At 61.4% G+C, this 17644-nt stretch overlaps 2 protein-coding genes across 2 annotated transcripts; one reads left to right on the top strand and one right to left on the bottom strand.

The window, feature by feature from the left end:
• Nucleotides 1–4445: 4445 nt before the first annotated feature.
• Nucleotides 4446–9228, bottom strand: SFTPC (surfactant protein C). The gene is made up of 10 exons (XM_054000475.1): nucleotides 8891–9228; nucleotides 8653–8802; nucleotides 8391–8531; nucleotides 8206–8316; nucleotides 7955–8050; nucleotides 6032–6097; nucleotides 5376–5765; nucleotides 5163–5273; nucleotides 4980–5090; nucleotides 4446–4861 (listed from the first exon to the last, which is right to left on the bottom strand). The coding sequence occupies exons 1-10, from the start codon at nucleotides 8933–8935 to the stop codon at nucleotides 4766–4768; spliced, it is 1317 nt and encodes a 438-aa protein (XP_053856450.1). The 5' UTR covers nucleotides 8936–9228; the 3' UTR covers nucleotides 4446–4765.
• Nucleotides 9229–9745: 517 nt separating this feature from the next.
• Nucleotides 9746–14920, top strand: LGI3 (leucine rich repeat LGI family member 3). The gene is made up of 8 exons (XM_054000693.1): nucleotides 9746–10181; nucleotides 11503–11574; nucleotides 11671–11742; nucleotides 11832–11903; nucleotides 11992–12063; nucleotides 12632–12801; nucleotides 12889–13053; nucleotides 14003–14920. Exons 1-8 carry the CDS (start codon nucleotides 9964–9966, stop codon nucleotides 14818–14820), a joined length of 1659 nt encoding a protein of 552 aa, XP_053856668.1. The 5' UTR covers nucleotides 9746–9963; the 3' UTR covers nucleotides 14821–14920.
• The last annotated feature ends 2724 nt before the right edge of the window (nucleotides 14921–17644 follow it).

Here is a 17644-nt window from a genome sequence, read left to right as displayed (position 1 = left end):
TGTTCCGTTTTTCCCGGTACCGATCCTGATCTCCCCCAGTCCTCTTCCGTTTTCCCCGGTACCGATCCTGATCTCCCCCAGTCCTGTTCAGTTTTCCCCTGTACCGATCCCGATTTCTCCCGGTCCTGTTCCGTTTTCCCCGGTACCGATCCTGATCTCCCCCAGTCCTGTTCCATTTTCCCCGGTACCGATCCCGGTCTTCTCGGGTCCTGTTCCGTTTTCCCCGGTACCGATCCCGGTTTCCCCTGATCTTGTTCCGTTTTCCCCGGTACCGATCCTGATCTCCCTCAGTCCTGTTCCGTTTTCCCCGGTACCGATCCTGATCTCCCCCAGTCCTGTTCCGTTTTCCCCGGTACCGATCCCGATTTCTCCCGGTCCTGTTCCGTTTTCCCCGGTACCGATCCTGATCTCCCCCAGTCCTGTTCCATTTTCCCCGGTACCGATCCCGGTCTTCTCGGGTCCTGTTCCGTTTTCCCCGGTACCGATCCTGATCTCCCTCGGTCCTGTTCCGTTTTCCCCGGTACCGATCCCGGTTTCCCCTGATCTTGTTCCGTTTTCCCCGGTACCGATCCTGATCTCCCTCAGTCCTGTTCCGTTTTCCCCGGTACCGATCCTGATCTCCCTCAGTCCTGTTCCGTTTTCCCCGGTACCGATCCTGATCTCCCCCAGTCCTGTTCCATTTTCCCCGGTACCGATCCCGGTCTCCTCGGGTCCTGTTCCGTTTTCCCCGGTACCGATCCTGATCTCCCTCGGTCCTGTTCCGTTTTCCCCCGTACCGATCCCGGTTTCCCCTGATCTTGTTCCGTTTTCCCCGGTACCGATCCTGATCTCCCTCAGTCCTGTTCCATTTTCCCCGGTACCGATCCTGATCTCCCCCAGTCCTGTTCCATTTTCCCCGGTACCGATCCCGATTTCTCCCGGTCCTGTTCCGTTGTCCCCGGTCCCAAACCCACCCCCCGTCCCTCAGAACCGATCCCTCACCCGCCGCTCCGTGTCCCCCGATATTTCTCCTGCCCCACTCCGTCCGCTGTTCCCCCGAGTCCGACCCTCGTTCCCCTCCCCGCTCCCATCCGGTGTCCCCAGCCCCGTTGTGCCACCCCTCGGTCCCGTCTCATATTCCCCGGTACCGATCCAGGCCCCCCCGCACGCCCTGGATCCATCCTGGCCCCCCAGTATTCCCAGGACACAAATTCCACATCTCCCAGCACCCATCTGTCCCCTTCGGTGTCACCCCGTGTCCCCCAGCACCCCCAAATTACCCAGCCCCGAACCTCATGTACCCCAAATTCCCACCCCACATCGCAGCTCCCGCATTCCCCACATTTTCCAGTCCCATCTCTCCAGGTCCTGGACTCCCAATCCTCCATGTCTGCTTCTTCAGCCCTTATCCTGCACCCCAAATCCTGGCCAACACCCCAAGGACTGAATGAGCACCCCAGGAACTGGAAAAACACCCTGGGAATGGTGGGCAAGGAGCCCAGAAGCAGGATGAGCACCCCAGAAGCAGGATGAGCATCCCAGGAGCAGGATGAGCACCCCAGAAGCAGGATGAGCACCCCAGGAGCAGGATGAGCACCCCAGAAGCAGGATGAGCACCCCAGGAGCAGGATGAGAACCCTGGGAATGGTGAGCCAGGAGCCCAGGAGCAGGATGAGCACCCCAGGAGCAGGATGAGCACCCCAGGAGCAGGACGAGAACCCTGGGAATTGTGAGCAAGGAGCCCAGGAGCAGGATGAGCACCCTGGGAATGGTGGGCCAGGAGCCCAGGAGCAGGATGAGCACCCCAGAAGCAGGATGAGCACCCCAGGAGCAGGATGAGCACCCCAGAAGCAGGATGAGCACCCCAGGAGCAGGATGAGCACCCTGCAAGCACTTGGGGAGCAGGGGGAGCCCCCCAGCATGATCCCAGCCCCCCAGGGTGGCCAAGGCACAGAGACACAAGCCTGTCCCCTTGCAGTGGCCCTGCCTGGGACATTCCAGCCTGGCAGTGCTGCAGTAGGATCTGGCTCATCCCGTGCTGCTCCTACAAACCCATCCCTTATCCTCTCACAGCACTCCCAGACTTGCATTGACTTCCTTTTTTAGGATTTTAAGTGTTTCCTGTGTCTGATGGCCTGCACAGGGACACTGGGTGACACTGGCATCCAGGATCCGCTCCTTCCCTGACCACCAAGCCCCCAAATCCCCTTTCCCTTCACTTTTGGGGATCCCCTGCATCCAGGCCTGGCTCATTCCCACCGGGAGTGACAAAGTCTCCTTCACCCCCTATCTCTGCCGTCGTTTTCCTCCCCCATCAGGATCATCCCAGGATGTTTTCCTCATTCTCCCTTATTGCAAAACCCACATCCAGCAAAACTTTCCTCCTCAAAGCAGATAAATAAACCCTGGAAAACCGGGCTGACTCCGTGTCCCCACTCTGCCCCTGGCCCTCACATCACACAGCGCATCCCAGGAACGGGAATTTGGGGAGCAACTGCTGGATTCCACTCCGACCTCAAGCCGGTCTCCCAAGAAAACAAACAAACTTTTGGAATACTTTTTGTTTTCATCCTGTGCTCGGGCTGGGGAGGATGTTTGCGGGCCGAGTCCCTGGATGATGTAAATCCATGATGTCAGGATCCAGCCGTTGCTTTCCACCCTGAGATCGCCCCTTTCTCACGGAGCGCTCCGGGGAGCCGAGCCTCTCCGAGGAGGCTTTTCCCAGCTCGGCTTTCCCACGCCGGGCTCGGCTCCTGGGACCCCGGAGGCCACTGGCCACCAGCATTCCAAGCTGGAGCCCTACCTGGAAGAGGAGCAGAGCATCCTGAGCATCAGGATGGGAATGTCCTCATCCCAGGAGCCCTGGGTGGATGTCACCTGGCACGGGCACACGGATTCCAGCGCTCCTACCTCAGCCTTGCCCGCCCTGCAGAGCTTCCTTGGCATCCTGGAATGTCAGGTGGGCGATGCCAAGGCCTGGCACTGGCACAGCCGTGAGGGTGGGGGACACTGGGAGCTGCCAGGAGCATTCCTGGATCCCATCCTCAGCTCTCCGTGGCTTCCATCCCCAAAACCTCCACAGCAGAGAGCAGCCCGGCGTGTTCCCAGCACCTTTTCCCCCACGGAACCAGGACTGGTGACCCCCTGTGCAGTGAGTGACTGGCATGGGACTGTCCCCTGTGGCCACAGTGACACAACCCAGGGGGGTTGGAGGGTGGTAGCTCCTCTTCCCAGGGATGGGATCCCCCAGTCCCAGCACCCGCTGGGGGTTTTTACTCTGATTTCCCCTGCCGGGACCCCCGAGGTCCCCACTGTGCCGCAAACCTCTGGAAATCAGGATACCGGAATTATTGCACAAGGACCCGGTCCTGCCAACTTTCTGTCACCTCCTCCATCTGCTCCAGCCTTGGGGGGGAGGCTGAGGGGGTCTGGGGGTCAGGGAGGGTGTGGGAGGGGACACCCCGGAGCTGCAGGAGGCCCTGGATGGATGCCCCACATCCCGGCCAGCTGCAGCTGCGCCTTCCCGGCAGGAGCAGCTTCCCTGGTGCCAGGAGCGGGAAAGGGGGCTGGAGCCAGGTGTGGGGGCACTGGGGGGCTGGTGCTCCCCGCTTTGGGGTGGGCACAAGGCAGCTGTGGGGCTGGTGGGCTCCCATTCCCGGGGGATTGGATGGGCTGGGCCATGTTCCTCCTCTCAGCACCAGGCCAATGTCCTGGTCCCAATAACTCCTGGTCCTAATAATGCCAAAATCCCATCCTAATAAAGCCTGATCCTAATGAAGTCCTGGTCCTTGTAACTCCTGATCCTTATAGAACCAGCATCTCAGTCCTAATAATGACTGATCCAAATAACACCTGATCCCAATAGCACCAATATCCCACTCCTAACAACTCCTGGTCCTAATATCACCAACATCCTGATCCTAATAATTCCTGATCCTAATAGTACCGGCATTCCTGTCCTAATAACACCTGAGCCTAACAATGCCTGATCCCAACACCAGCTCCCTCAGCCTAAAAATCCCAATAATTCCCAATTCTTATAATGCCTGATCCTGATAACTCCTGATCCCGACAGCCTGTCCTAAATCACCCCGGTGCTAATGATCGCTGTCCTCGGGCAGCGTCTGGTGGCGGCGCTGCTTTCGGCACAGGCTGTCTCCAGGAATAGCTCCCAGACCCGATTCCTGCCCTTCTCCTTTATTCCCGCCTGGCAGAGGACAGACCCATTTTTCAGGCCAGCCAGGCTCTGGCAGCAGGATGGGCCAGCTCAGGTCAGGCAGCCACGCTCGGGAGGGGGGCTCTCAGTGAGCCCCCAGGCTGTGGCTGCGGCTGCAATTCCCCCAAAATTCAAGCCCGGAGCCCCTCAAGGCATTTTTTAAGGCAGGGGGAAGGCGGGAGCTGGCGGGAGCAAAGAACTGGAACGGAGAATTGTGTTTTCTTTAAATGTCATGTTTTTTTAAGCTCATTTTTGCACTTGGGTTTGGCGAAGCTGAGAAGACTTAAGTGACAAACCAGCTGTCCCCCGGCACAGCGCAGACACCCCCGCCCCGCCCCCGGCCCCACGCCCGCAGCCCCCCCAGCGCCGACCCCCGACCCCTCCTCACCCCCCGCACCCCAAAATCGGGGTGGGCGGCGCGGGGGCGGCCGCGGAGGAGCCCCCGATGCTCCCAGCGGGGCTGTGCCCGTCGGGGGTGCTGCAAGGCAAAGCTGGCGCTGTGAGGGTGCTGCCGGGTGGGCGGGGGTCCCGCAGCCCCCCCTGCCCACCCTGCGGACTCACCCCGCGGGGCTAAGCCCAGTAAACAGGGAGGAGGCTGCACAGGATGCCCGCCGTGGTGCCCAGGAGGGAGCGGTCAGCCAGGGGCACGGAGATCTTGTCCTCAGCCTGGCCAGGGGGGACAAGGGACATTCTTCATCATCCTCTTCATCATTCCACCCCTCAGGGAGGGGCTGCACAAGGCACTGAGGCCCCCTGGCCCCCCCTGGCCCAGCCAGGTCCTCACCTGCCGGCGCTGGAAGGTCTCAACCACGGTGTCCAGCCCCGGGATGTTGTCCTTGTCCACGCGGGTCACGTAGCAGGCGCGGTGCAGCCGGGCCCTGTAGCTCACCAGCAGCTGTTGGAAGCCAAACCCGGGTCAGCTCCATGCCATCTCCCCCTCCCCGTGCCCCCAGAGCCCCTCACTCACATTCTTGTAATCATAGATGACCGTGGCCGCGTTCCCGTCCCCGCTGTCCAGGTAGAAAGTGACCGCGTCCTCTTCCCAGGCCGGTCCAGCCCACAGCTCGCCCCGCAGGACCTGGAGGGGGCCGAGGGGGGATCTCAGAGGCTGCAGCAGCCCCTTCCCCTGGGCATGGGGGGGGTTCCTTCTGATGGCACTGGGTGGGGGGTGCCCACTCACGGTGTCGGCGTGGCGCTGGTCAACGCTCAGCCACATCAGCAGGGCGCCGGCGATGATGACCGCCAGCAGGACCAGCACGACCACCACGATGAGCAGGCAGCGGAGGCGGCCGCAGCTCAGGAGCTTGCGAGGCAGGTAGCAGAGCAGCCGCGGGACGAAGCACAGGGACTTCTTGAGGCAGCCGGAGCAGCTGCCGCAGCCAGGACACTTGGGGCACGTGGGGCACTTGGGGCACTTGCAGCACTTGGGCAGGCAGCAGCATTTGGCGCAGCACAAGCTGCATCTGGTGCAGCATTTGGCGCAGCACAAGCTGCATCTGGTGCAGCATTTGGCGCAGCACGTGGCGCAGGGCAAGCAGCAGCCTGGGCAGCAGCAGCCGTTCCCCGGGTCCTGAGGGTGCAGGAAAGTGAAGGGAGAAGGGGTCAGGGGGGTGGAGGTGGGAGCTGGGGGGTGCAGGAGGTTGGGGGTGGCATTGCAGCTCTCGTCCCGCTGCCCCCCAGCATCCCACTGCCCCTGGGCACTGGGAATGTGGCATCCCACGGTCCAAACCCCCATCCCAGGCACTGGTGCCTTGCTGGGATAAACTGGGCAAAGCCCTGTGCCCAGCTGGCTGCAGGGACACCGCGGTGTGGCAGTGCCACCCTGCAGGAACTCACCTCCTCTTCAAGCACCACCTGCTTCATGCTGCTCTCCATGGCTGCCTCTTCCTCCTCCTCCTCCTCCTCCTCCTCCTCCCATTCCCAGCCCAGTCCAACTGCAGGGACTGGGAACTTTATACTGGGACACTGGGGTGGGGACCCTGTGGAGGGTTTGGTGGCCCCGGGGCGCAGCCAGGCCCTGGCATGTGACCCTCTCCACTGGTGTTTGCTGAGCGCCCACTCCCAGCTGGATCCCCCTGGGAACCGGCTGCTCAAGAGGCTCCAAGGGCACTGGGTCAAGGACCCTTGTCCCCAGGCACGGGGACTTCTCTGCTGCCCAGGAGCGAGGTGGCAGGGCCAAAGCAAACCCTCCAGGGTGGAGCATCCGGCTGTAGGCGAGATCTGGCCCATGTCCCTTTGCCAGCTCGGGCACCTGGAGCTGCTTGATGTGGCAAGGAACAAAGAGGACATTAAAGATTTCCTGTAATCCCGCAGGGATGGGGTGGGAACGGGGTCACCATGGCGTGGGGAGTGTCCCTGACCCTCATTCCTGCTCCTGAGGCTGCCTGGACATCACTGCTGGTGGCTTTTGGGGCCGGCACAGGTGCCCACAGTGTGGATTTGTTTGGGGTGAGGGGGTCCCAGCTCTGGCATGTCCCCCTCAGGTGGGAAGAGGACACTGCTGGGCCTTGGTTTTGCCCATCCATGAGCCCCTCCTGTACCTGGGACCCCTCCAGCCACCCCTGAGACCCCCAACACCCACAATACCGATTGGGGGGGTGAATGTTGCCTCTTTTCCCAGGGTGTCAAGGGCCACGAGAGTCCCTTGAGTGGCTCCTGGCTGTTTGTTCTGTCACCGTGGGAGCCCTTATCACCTTTCCTGGCCCATGGCACCCTCTTGACCCAGCTCCTTATCACGGTCAGGGTTTTTTGGGAAGCAAAGCTGCTGGCTCTGAGCAACACGTGGAAATGTGCAATGTCCCTCCTGTTCCCAGCAAAGTGTCACCCCCCAGAGCTATGACCCTGCTCTCTGCCCGTGGCAGTGATTTTGGGGACAGCACTGAGTTTGCAGCTCTGGAAAGATCAATTCAATTTCCAGGGGCCTCTTTTTCCCCTCCCAGCCACGCTGCTCCTCTGTTTTTCAGGGCAGCACTTGGAAGTGGCCCCAGAGGTTGCTCCCAGCTGATGAGGGGGCAAGAAGGGCTGGAATGGATGGGAAAAGGGAGAGGATGGGGATGGGAATGTGGGGGAGCTGGAGCTGGAGCAAGTGGATCATGGTGTCTGTGGTCCCACTGGGGATGTGGCACAGTCCCTCTGTCCCCGTCTGCTCGAGGAGGGGACAGGGTTGGGGGCTTTTCCTGAAGGTCTGGAAGTGCAGAGGTTTCTCCTTCCTCCTCACCCTCCATCCTCCAAAGTGGGGGGCACAGGTGGGGACACTGGGGGGACAGAGATGGGGACAATGGGAGGGCACAGGTGGGGACACTGAGGGGACACAACTGGGGACAATGGGAGGGCATGGATGGGGACAATGGGAGCATCGTGTGAAGTTCTGCTGCTGGCCCCCCCGTGTTTGATCCCTCCCAACATGAGGGATTCCCCTCCCCACCCTGCACCCCAAAAGGGGACACCCCTGGGACACGGTGTCCCTGTCCCCAACACCCAGGAAGGGCAAGAGCACACTTGGAGGCGGGGGCACAGGCTTTACTTTGTAGACAGAAGCAAATCCCGAAGCAAATCCCACTTTTTTTTAGGGCGAGAGCAGTGGGAAAGCCGAGGTGCCAAGCGACAGTGGATGGAGCGCCCCCGTGGCAGGGTGGCTGTCCCCGGGGTGGGGACGAGGAGGAGGAGGAGACATTCCCGGCTATCCCTTCTGGAAGGCAACGTGGGGGACAGTGACATCCCCATGTCGCTGTCCCATCCCGCTGGGAGCTGCTCCTACACCCAGAACACGGGGACGGTGCTGCAGAGGATGTTGATGGTGGTGCCCAGGATGGAGCGGTCAGCCAGGGGCACGGCCTTGTCCCCAGCGTCCTCATCCTGCAGGACAGAGAACGGAGCAGAGCTGCCACCCTCGGCAGCCACACTGTCCCCTCCAGAGGGGACAAGCCCCCAGCCCCACATTTCCCAGGGGCTGGGCTGTGCTGAGCCCAGTGCGGCTCCACCCCCATGGCAGCGGGGTGGTCACCACTCACCTGCCGGCGCTGGAAGGTCTCGGTGACAGCGTCCAGCCCCGGGAAGTTGTCCTTGTCCACGCGGGTGATGTAGCAGGCGCGCTGACGCCAGGACCTGTAGCCGACCAGCAGCTGTTCGCAGACAGAGCCGGCTCAGCTCGGCACGGCCCTGTCGCCGTCGCGCCGCTCCCGCGGTCCCCACGCACCTTGCTGTAGTCGTACACCACCGTGGCCGAGGCGTTGAGCCCGTCCCGCACCGCGAACGTCCCGCTCCGCTCCTTCTTGCTCATGGCGAGCTTCTGGGGGGTCCCGTCGCCATCCAGCCCGTGGATGGTCATTCGCAACACCTGCCAGGGGGAGAGGGCTCAGGGAGCTCCGCGGGGACTGAACCCCATCCCTACAAAGCCGCGGTGCCATCCCAGCCCCGCTCCCGGAGCCGGTGGCACCGCGCTCCCTTCCTGCCCTCACCGTCTCGGCGTGTGACTCGCTGAGGTGCAGCCCCAGCAGGAGGAAGGTGACGTTGACCACCACGAGGGCCACCAGCACGAGGGCCACCATCAGCAAGAGGGCCTTGAGCTCGTGGGGGATGCAGGGCAGGCGCGGGGACTCCGTGTACCTCTGTTGGGGACACGGGGGAGCAGCCGGCTGAGCCGCCAACGCCGGGGGTGGCAGCGGGGGCTCAGGGTGGGTGGTGGGTGCTCCTTACCGGAGGTGCCTCCTCCATCAGCGCCTCTTTGGAGCTGTCGTCCATCTCTCCGTGTGCTCCTGTCCCTTTGCCAGCCCGAGCCCGGGGGCATTTATAGGATCCCGGGTGGCCGGGGAAGGCTGGGGCCACTCCAGCTGCCGAGTGCCACTTGTGCTGTTTGCTGAGCCCGCAGAAGAGCCAGGGAGGGGACACAAAACCTCCGAGGGCCTTTCCATGGCATTTGTCCGGCAGCGGTGGGTGTGCCAAGGCAAACAGTGGCCACTGCCCGCCCTCCACACCCAGCCCGGGGCTGTGGCAGGAGGGGCCCCAGCACCCCTAGCACGTTCCCGGGGTGGGGGGGGCTGCACCCCTGGTTCTGCACGGGCAGCTGTGTGAGCCCCCCCCTCCCGGGGCGGGGAAGGAGCTGGCTGGACTCATTGTTCCCGCGGGCTCCGTGCCAGGGACGGCGCAGATGGACGCCTGGCATGGGAGAGATGGGTGCCTGGGACGGCCGGGTGCCCGGGGCGGCGTGGATGGGTGCCCAGGGTGGCGTGGATGGGTGCCCAGGGTGGCGTGGATGGGTGCCCAGTGTGCTGCGGCCACAGCGGGCAGGGGAAGGAGCTGGCGCGGGCAGCGCTGCAGCGCCGAGCTGGGGGAGCCGCTGCGGGGTGGGTGGGGGGGCGTCACCCTTGTCGTGTCCCCCAGTTCTGCGCACCCCAAGAGCAGCCGCTGGCCGCCCCGCCCGGCGTGGAACCCCGAGTTTGGTCGCTGCCGGGGACACGCGCGCACGGACACGCGTGCACGGGGATGCTGGCGCTGCCACTCAGCCGCATCCCTCCCTCCCTCCTTCCCTCCCTCTCTCCCTCCCTCCCTCCCTCCCTCCCTCCCTCCCTCCCTCCCGCAGCACCGGGCATGGTGTGCTGCAGAGCCGCGGCTCAGGCGCCCGCAGCCTCCGCCGCTTCTCCTCCACCCTGAGGTCCGAGGGGGAATAAAAAAGAGAGGGAAAAAGGTTTTTTTTTTTTTTTCCGCAGCTCCCGGGCACGGCGGCGTTGGGAGCAGCTCCCGGGACCAAGCAGGGATCAGGCCAGGGCGTGATGGAGCTGCGGCGCGGCGGGAGGATGCCGAGGGACCAGCTCCCCGCTCGCCTCCTCCTCCTCCTCCTCGCCGTGGCCTGGCTCTGGCAGCCGGCGGAGGGGCGGCGGCCCCCCCGGCCTCCCCCTTGCCCCCCGAGCTGCTCCTGCACCCGGGACACGGCTTTTTGCGTGGACTCCAAGGCCGTGCCCAAAAACCTGCCCCCCGAGATCATCTCGCTGTGAGTAGCCGGGGTGGGGACAGCGATGGGGACAGCGTCACATGCCAGCAGCGCAGGGCTGGCAGGGGCTGCTGGCTGTCCTGGAGGGGCAGGGACGCCCCTGCTGTGCTGCATGGGGTGGGGGGGACGCGCGGCAGGGCGGGGTACGGTCAGTGTGGGGGGCTCCGGGGGAAGGAGGAGGCTGGGGACAGCTGGGGACAGCCGGGGACATGTCCCTGTGTCCTGCGGTGCTGGCACACGCAGCCAGCCAGCAGTGCCAAACAGAGCGGGGCTGCAGCCCGTCCCCGCCGCGACCTTGGGCAGCAGAAGCCCGAGGGGACACGGCTGTCACCTTGGCCACCGGAGCCCCGAGGGGACACGGCTGTCACCTTGGCCACCGGAGCCCCGAGGGGACACGGCTGGGGGGGGGGGGTCAGATGGAGGGTCCCTGGGGACAGGGCTGTTCCCCGGAGCCTGGCACGGGGACGTGTGGCAGATGTGGGTGTTTACACTGTGTGCGTGTGCTCACACACCTGTTTGTGTGTATTGACACACCTGTGTGTGCTTACACACCCGTTTGTGTGTGTTACACATGTGTGTGTGTGCTTGCACACCTGTGTGTGCTTACACGCCTGATTGTGTGTGTTACACCTGTCTGTGTGTGCTTGCACACCCGTTTGTGTGTATTTACACACCCGTGAGTGTGCTTGCACACTCGTTTGTGTGTGTTACACCTGTCTGTGTGTGCTTACACACCTGTTTGTGTCTATTTACACACACACCAGTTTTTGTGTATTTACATACCCGTGAGTGTGCTTACACACCCATTTGCGCTTGTAACACACGTGTGTGTGCTCACACACCCATTTGTGCGTGTTACACCTGTGTGTGTCTACTTACACACCCCTTTGTGTTTGTTACACCTGTCTGTGTGTGCTTGCACACCCGTTTGTGTTTGTTACACACGTGTATGATTGCACACCCCTTTGTGTGTTACACCTGTCTGTGTGTGCTTGCACACCCGTTTCTGTGTGTTACACCTGTGTGCACATACTCACACACCCATTCACGTGTGTTCACACACGTGTGTGCGCACGGCCCCGGCCCAGGGGCTGCCGCAGGGCGTGGGCAGCGTGGCGTGGGTGCCAGCCCCCTGCCTCTCGTGCCCTCTGTGTCCCCACGCCGGGCACGGTGGCTGCTGGCGTCCCTCTGCCAGTGCCAGCACCCCTCACGGGCTGCACCGGCGGGCAGCAGGTGACACAGAGCCCGTGCTGGTGGCACGGGGGGGTGGCAGTGCCACGCTGCTGCTGTCCCCTCTCCTGCAGCTCCGTCTCTCCTGCAGGACCATGGTGAACGCGGCCTTCACGGAGATCCGCGAGGCGGCTTTCGCCCACATCCCCTCCCTGCAGTTCCTGTAGGTCTCCCGTGCCCCCGGCCGGGCACCCCGCTGCTCCCCTCGGTGCCCACCCTGCCCAGCCCGCCGCTGACCCATTCCCCCCTCTCTTTGCAGCCTCCTCAACTCCAACAAGTTCACACTGATCGGGGACAACGCCTTCGCTGGGCTCTCGCACCTGCAGTACCTGTGTGTGACACGGGGACGGGGACACGGGCACAGGGAGGGCACACGGGGGACCCTCGGGGTGGCTCCGTCACTGTCTGCTCCCGTTCCAGGTTCATTGAGAACAACGACATCCAGGCCCTTTCAAAGGCCACGTTCCGCGGGCTCAAGTCCCTGACGCACCTGTGAGCACCTGGGGGACACTGTGGGGGTGGTCCTGTCCCTTCATCACTGTCAGGGACGTGTCACCTCCACAACCCTTCTTGTGCCCAGGTCCTTGGCCAACAACAACCTGCAGACGCTGCCACGGGACCTCTTCAAGCCTCTGGACATCCTGAGTGACCTGTGAGGCCGCCACAGCACTGGGGACATGGGGCTGGGGAGAGGGTGACATCCCAGGGGCTGGCACTCGGGCAGGGCGCGGTGTCCTGGGTGTGACTCGGTGCCATCCCTGGCAGGGACCCTGGGACATTGAGCTGGGGAGGGGGTGACATTGTGGTGGGTGCTGGGTGTGACTCGGTGCCATCCCAGGCAGGGACCCTGGGACATTGAGCTGGGGAGGGGGTGACATCATGGTGGGTACTGGGGGTGACTCGGTGCCACCCCTGGCAGGGACCCTGGGACACTGAGTTGGGGAGGGGGTCACATACCAGTGGGTGCTGGGGGTGACTCACTCACAGGGACCCCCGGAACACTGAGCTGGGGTGGGGGTGACATCGTGGTGGGTGCTGGGGGTGACTCGGTGCCATCCCTGGCAGGGACCCTGGGACTCTAAGCTGCAGAGAGGGTGACATCATGGTGGGTGTTGGGGGTGACTCGGTGCCATCCTTGGCAGGGACCCCCAGGACATTGAGCTGGGGAGGGGGTGACATCGTGGTGGGTGCTGGGGGTGACTCGGTGCCACCCCTGGCAGGGACCTCCGTGGCAACACGCTGGCCTGTGACTGCAAGATCAAGTGGCTGGTGGAGTGGCTGGAGAGCACCAACACCACGGTGCCCGCCGTGTTCTGCAGCAGCCCCGGGCAGTTCGAGGGACAGCGGATCCGGGACCTGGCGCTCGGTGACTTCCAGTGCATCACCACGGGTAAGGCACAACTGTCCCCTGCCACCTGTCACACGTCACCTCGCTCCTGGGTGTCCGGACCTTCACTGCCACCTCTCCCTGCTCCAGATTTCGTGATGCACCAGGTCCTGCCCTTCCAGGCGGTGTCGGCCGAGCCCTTCACCTACGCCAGCGACCTGTACGTGGCCCTGGCACAGCCGAGCGCCAGCAGCTGCTCCATCCTCAAGTGGGACTACGTGGAGCGCAAACTGCGCGACTTCGACCGCATCCCCGGTGAGGAATCGGGCTGGGGGTACCCTCCTGGGCTGGGGGTGCCCTCCTGGGCTGGGGGTGCCCTCCTGGGACCCTGCTTGGGGTTCTGCCGGATCGGGCCGTGTCTCACAAACGGGACGGACCCTGACTAGCTGCAGACTTAGGATTTATTATCTGTCTGTACCATACGAGCAAAAAGCAAGAGACAGAGGAAAATAACAACATCCATGCAAACACAGATCAGAGACAGCATGGCAGCCCATGCAAAGCCTTTTTCTACATATTCTTTGAACCATTAACATAAAAGAAAAGGTGTAAAGCCATTATACTCTCACCAATTAGAAAAGGACCCACGTGGGTTTAACATTAACAAAAGGACTTCTGTGAACCTCAAACAAGACACAATAATTCATTATTGAAGATGGAAACTTTTTCTATCTTTGCAAAGCATATATCTAGGACTTTTCACATCTTGAGCTATCAATAAGTTCTGGTTCCTTCTTGCTCCTTATGGTAAATATCAATGTATTCACTTGGTTCTTAACTTCCTAGCTTCCCATGAGAAGGTTTAGAAATTTCCCAGCCTTTCTCAGCTTTAGAAAGTGTCTTTTACCTTTTTATATCCCTACAATTCCCTCTCTCTTTTTCAACCCTAAATAAACTATCTTTGGCTTGTCACTTACTTACTACTTTGCGTTACATTGCTTCTCTACTGTATATATTTCTTACCTTAGGAAAAAATGTTCTAAACTTTCTACATAAAGGCACTTTTTTTTGTTTACTTTAAGCCCTATCACTTTAGGTTAAAGCATTATCAGTGCTGTGTAAAACCAGGTTTAGTATCTGCATCAGGCTTTGACAAATCTCGACCTTTCTAAGGTCGAGGTTTAAAGGCTAAATTTGGGAGTGACTCTAATTGAGCTGCCTCAATTTTGGTGAACTCCTTTTGTGACGTGGTTTTTGTTGCCAGCTCACTCGGCGGTGCACTGCAAGCCCATCGTGGCGCAGGAGCAGCTCTACGTGGTGGTGGCGCAGCTCTTTGGTGGCTCCTACATCTACCGCTGGGACACGGCCGTGGACAAGTTCATCAAGATCCAGGACATCGACAGCCAGAAGATCCGCAAGCCCAACGACATCGAGGCCTTCCAGATCGAGGGCGACTGGTACTTCGTCATCGCCGACAGCTCCAAGGCGGGCTCCACCAGCCTCTACCGCCTCAACCAGAACGGGTTTTACTCCCACCAAGCCCTCCACGCCTGGCACCGCGACACCGACGTGGAATACGTGGAGAACGACGGCAAACCGCGGCTGATCATCTCCAGCAGCTCCCAGGCCCCCGTCATCTACCAGTGGAGCCGGGCGCAGAAGCAATTCGTGCCGCAGGGCGAGGTGGGCGAGATGCTGGACGTGCAGATGGTCAAGCACTTCAGGGCCAAGCGGGACCAGTTCCTCTGCCTCAGCCGCTACATCGGCGACTCCAAGGTGGTGCGGTGGGAAGGGCAGCGCTTCGTGGAGGTGCAGACGCTGCCGTCGCGCGGCTCCATGGTGATGCAGCCCTTCGCCGTGGGGCAGCGGCAGTACCTGGCGCTGGGCAGCGACTTCTCCTTCACCCACGTGTACCTGTGGGAAGAGGAGAAGCAGAAGTTCGCCAAGTTCCAGGAGCTGTCGGTGCAGGCGCCGCGGGCGTTCCGGGCGGTGCCGGCGGCCGACGTGCAGCTGCTGCTGGCGCCCAGCTTCAAGGCCAACACGCTGGTGTACCGGCACGTGGTGGTGGACCTCAGCCTGTAGCTGGCACCCGGAGAGCCACCGGGCATGCATGTGCCCACCGCCCCTCGCCCCACCCCTTGTCCCAGCCCTCCACCTTCGCCCAGCCCCGCGGTGCCTCAGTTTCCCCGCGGCGCTCCCGGTTTCGCCCCGTGGGATGCAGGGAGGGAAGGTGGGACGGCCCTTGTGCTGCAGAGCTGCACCCCTGGGGTGGGTGGAGAGGGTCTGGGGGGGGGTCTTTGTCTGCTCAGGCCATGGGCTGGGAGCTGGTGGCAGGAAGGGAAGGGGGACAGCGGGCAGGGATGTGGCAGGAGGGGTGGGGGGGTTCCCGGGACGCTGAGGGACTTTGGGGTGCTCCAAAGTGGATGGGGTGGTCAAGGTGGATGTGGTGGGATGCCCCAGGGAGGATGGGGTGCTCCGAGGTGGGTGCAGATGGGATGATGAGGATGATGATGGGATGATCAAGGATTATCCAAGGATGCAGATGGGATGATGAGGATGATGATGGGATGCTGAGGACGATGATGGGATGCTCCAGGATGCTCCAAGGATGATGATGGGATGCTGAGGATGATGATGGGATGCTCCAGGATGCTCCAAGGATGATGATGGGATGCTGAGGATGATGATGGGATGCTCCAGGATGCTCCAAGGATGATGATGGGATGATGAGGATGATGAGGATGGGATGTGCTCCAAGGCCGGTGGGATGCTCCAAGGATGATGATGGGATGCTCCAAGGCCACGGGGATGCTCTGAGGATGATGATGGGATGATGAGGATGATGATGGGATGATGAGGATGATGATGGGATGCTCCAGGATGCCCCGAGGACGATGATGGATGCTGAGGATGATGATGGGATGCTCCAGGATGCCCCGAGGACGATGATGGATGCTGAGGATGATGATGGGATGCTCCAGGATGCAGCGGTGGACAGCGGAATGCTCCAGGCCAGCACCTCCTGTCCCTCTCCGTGCATGCCCAGCAGCTCCCCGTGCCCACGGCCCCCGCTGCCAGGCAGGACCCAGCGTGCCAGCGGGGTGCCCGTGCCCACCAAAACCCCCCCAATAAACGCACTGTGACCCCCAGCCCTGCCCGTGTGTCCTTCCAGCCACGGCGTGCCCGCTCCACCCGACACCCTGCTGCCCCGGGGAGAGGGAATTCCTCATTTTTGGGTGCTAATGGGGCTTTTCCCAGCAGAAATTTCAGCTCACCTCAGTGCCCGCTTCACTCGACATTCTGCTGCCCCGGGAAGAGGGAATTCCTCATTTTTGGGTACATGTAGTTTTTTTTCCAGCAGAAACCTTGGCTCACCTCAGGGCCCACTCCACTCGACATTTTTTTCCCCCAGGGAGAGGGAATTCCTCATTTTTGGGTGCACGTGGGGTTTTTCCAGCAGAAAGCTCAGCCAACCTCGGTGTCCTCTCCACCCAACATTCCACAGCCCCAGGGAGAGGGAATTCCTCATTTTTGGGTGCACGTGAGGGTTTTTTTCCAGCAGAAACCTCAGCCCACCTTGGTGTCCTCTCCACCTGACATTCCACAGCCCCGGGGAGAGGGAATTCCTCATTTTTGGTTGCTCCAGGCCCTGCATTTGTGTTTTTTTCCAGCAGAAACCTCAGCCCACCTCGGTGCCCTCTCCACCTGACATTCCACAGCCCCAGGGAGAGGGAATTCCTCATTTTTGGGTGCACGTGGGGTTTTTCCTGCAGAAATCTCAGCCCACCTCGGTGCTCTCTCCACCCAACATTCCACAGCCCCAGGGAGAGGGAATTCCTCATTTTTGGGTGCTCCAGGCCCTGCATTTGTGTTTTTTTCCAGCAGAAACCTCAGCCCACCTCGGCGCCCTCTCCACCTGACATTCCACAGCCCCAGGGAGAGGGAATTCCTCCTTTTTGGCTGCACTGGGGTTTGATCCAGCAGAAACCTCAGCCCGCCTCAGTGCCCTCTCCACCCAACATTCCACAGCCCCGGGGAGAGGGAATTCCTCATTTTTGGCTGCACTGGGGTTTGATCCAGCAGAAACCTCAGCCCACCTCGGCGCCCTCTCCACCTGACATTCTGCTGCCCCGTGGGGAGGGAATTCCTCATTTTTGGGTGCACGTGGGGTTTTTTCCCAGCAGAAACCTCAGCCCACCTTGGTGTCCTCTCCATCTGCCATTCCACAGCCCCGGGGAGAGGGAATTCCTCATTTTTGGGTGCTCCAGGCCCTGCATTTGTGTTTTTTTCCAGCAGAAACCTCAGCCCACCTCGGCGCCCTCTCCACCTGACATTCCACAGCCCCAGGGAGAGGGAATTCCTCCTTTTTGGCTGCACTGGGGTTTGATCCAGCAGAAAGCTCAGCCAGCCTCAGTGCCCGCTCCACCTGACATTCCACAGCCCCGGGGAGAGGGAATTCCTCCTTTTTGGCTGCACTGGGGTTTGATCCAGCAGAAACCTCAGCCAGCCTCAGTGCCCTCTCCACCCAACATTCCACAGCCCCGGGGAGAGGGAATTCCTCATTTTTGGGTGCTCCAGGCCCTGCATTTGTGTTTTTTTCCAGCAGAAACCTTGGCTCACCTCGGTGCCCTCTCCACCTGACATTCCACAGCCCCAGGGAGAGGGAATTCCTCATTTTTGACTGCACTGGGGTTTGATCCAGCAGAAACCTCAGCCCGCCTCAGTGCCCTCTCCACCTGACATTCCACAGCCCCAGGGAGAGGGAATTCCTCGTTTTTGGGTGCTCCAGGCCCTGCATTTGTGTTTTTTTCCAGCAGAAACCTCAGCCCACCTCGGCGCCCTCTCCACCTGACATTCTGCTGCCCCAGGGAGAGGGAATTCCTCATTTTTGGTGCACGTGGGTTTT

The sequence above is a fragment of the Vidua macroura genome, chromosome 28 (genome assembly GCF_024509145.1).
Source record: "Vidua macroura isolate BioBank_ID:100142 chromosome 28, ASM2450914v1, whole genome shotgun sequence".
NCBI lineage: Eukaryota > Metazoa > Chordata > Aves > Passeriformes > Viduidae > Vidua > Vidua macroura.
The sequence above is the reverse complement of the archived record's forward strand: the minus strand, read 5'-3'. Positions and strand labels throughout refer to the sequence as shown.

Bases quoted from the DNA above. Each gene is read 5' to 3' on its own strand.
- SFTPC (XM_054000475.1), bottom strand. From the start codon at position 8,935: ATGGACGACAGCTCCAAAGAGGCGCTGATGGAGGAGGCACCTCCG. The intron at 8,803-8,890 runs GTAAGGAGCACC...TGTCCCCAACAG, and splicing joins TGATGGAGGAGGCACCTCCG to AGGTACACGGAGTCCCCGCG. The intron at 5,766-6,031 runs GTGAGTTCCTGC...CTGCACCCTCAG, and splicing joins AGGTGGTGCTTGAAGAGGAG to GACCCGGGGAACGGCTGCTG.
- LGI3 (XM_054000693.1), top strand. From the start codon at position 9,964: ATGGAGCTGCGGCGCGGCGGGAGGATGCCGAGGGACCAGCTCCCCGCT. The intron at 11,743-11,831 runs GTGTGTGACACG...CTCCCGTTCCAG, and splicing joins CTCTCGCACCTGCAGTACCT to GTTCATTGAGAACAACGACA. The intron at 12,802-12,888 runs GTAAGGCACAAC...TCCCTGCTCCAG, and splicing joins CTTCCAGTGCATCACCACGG to ATTTCGTGATGCACCAGGTC.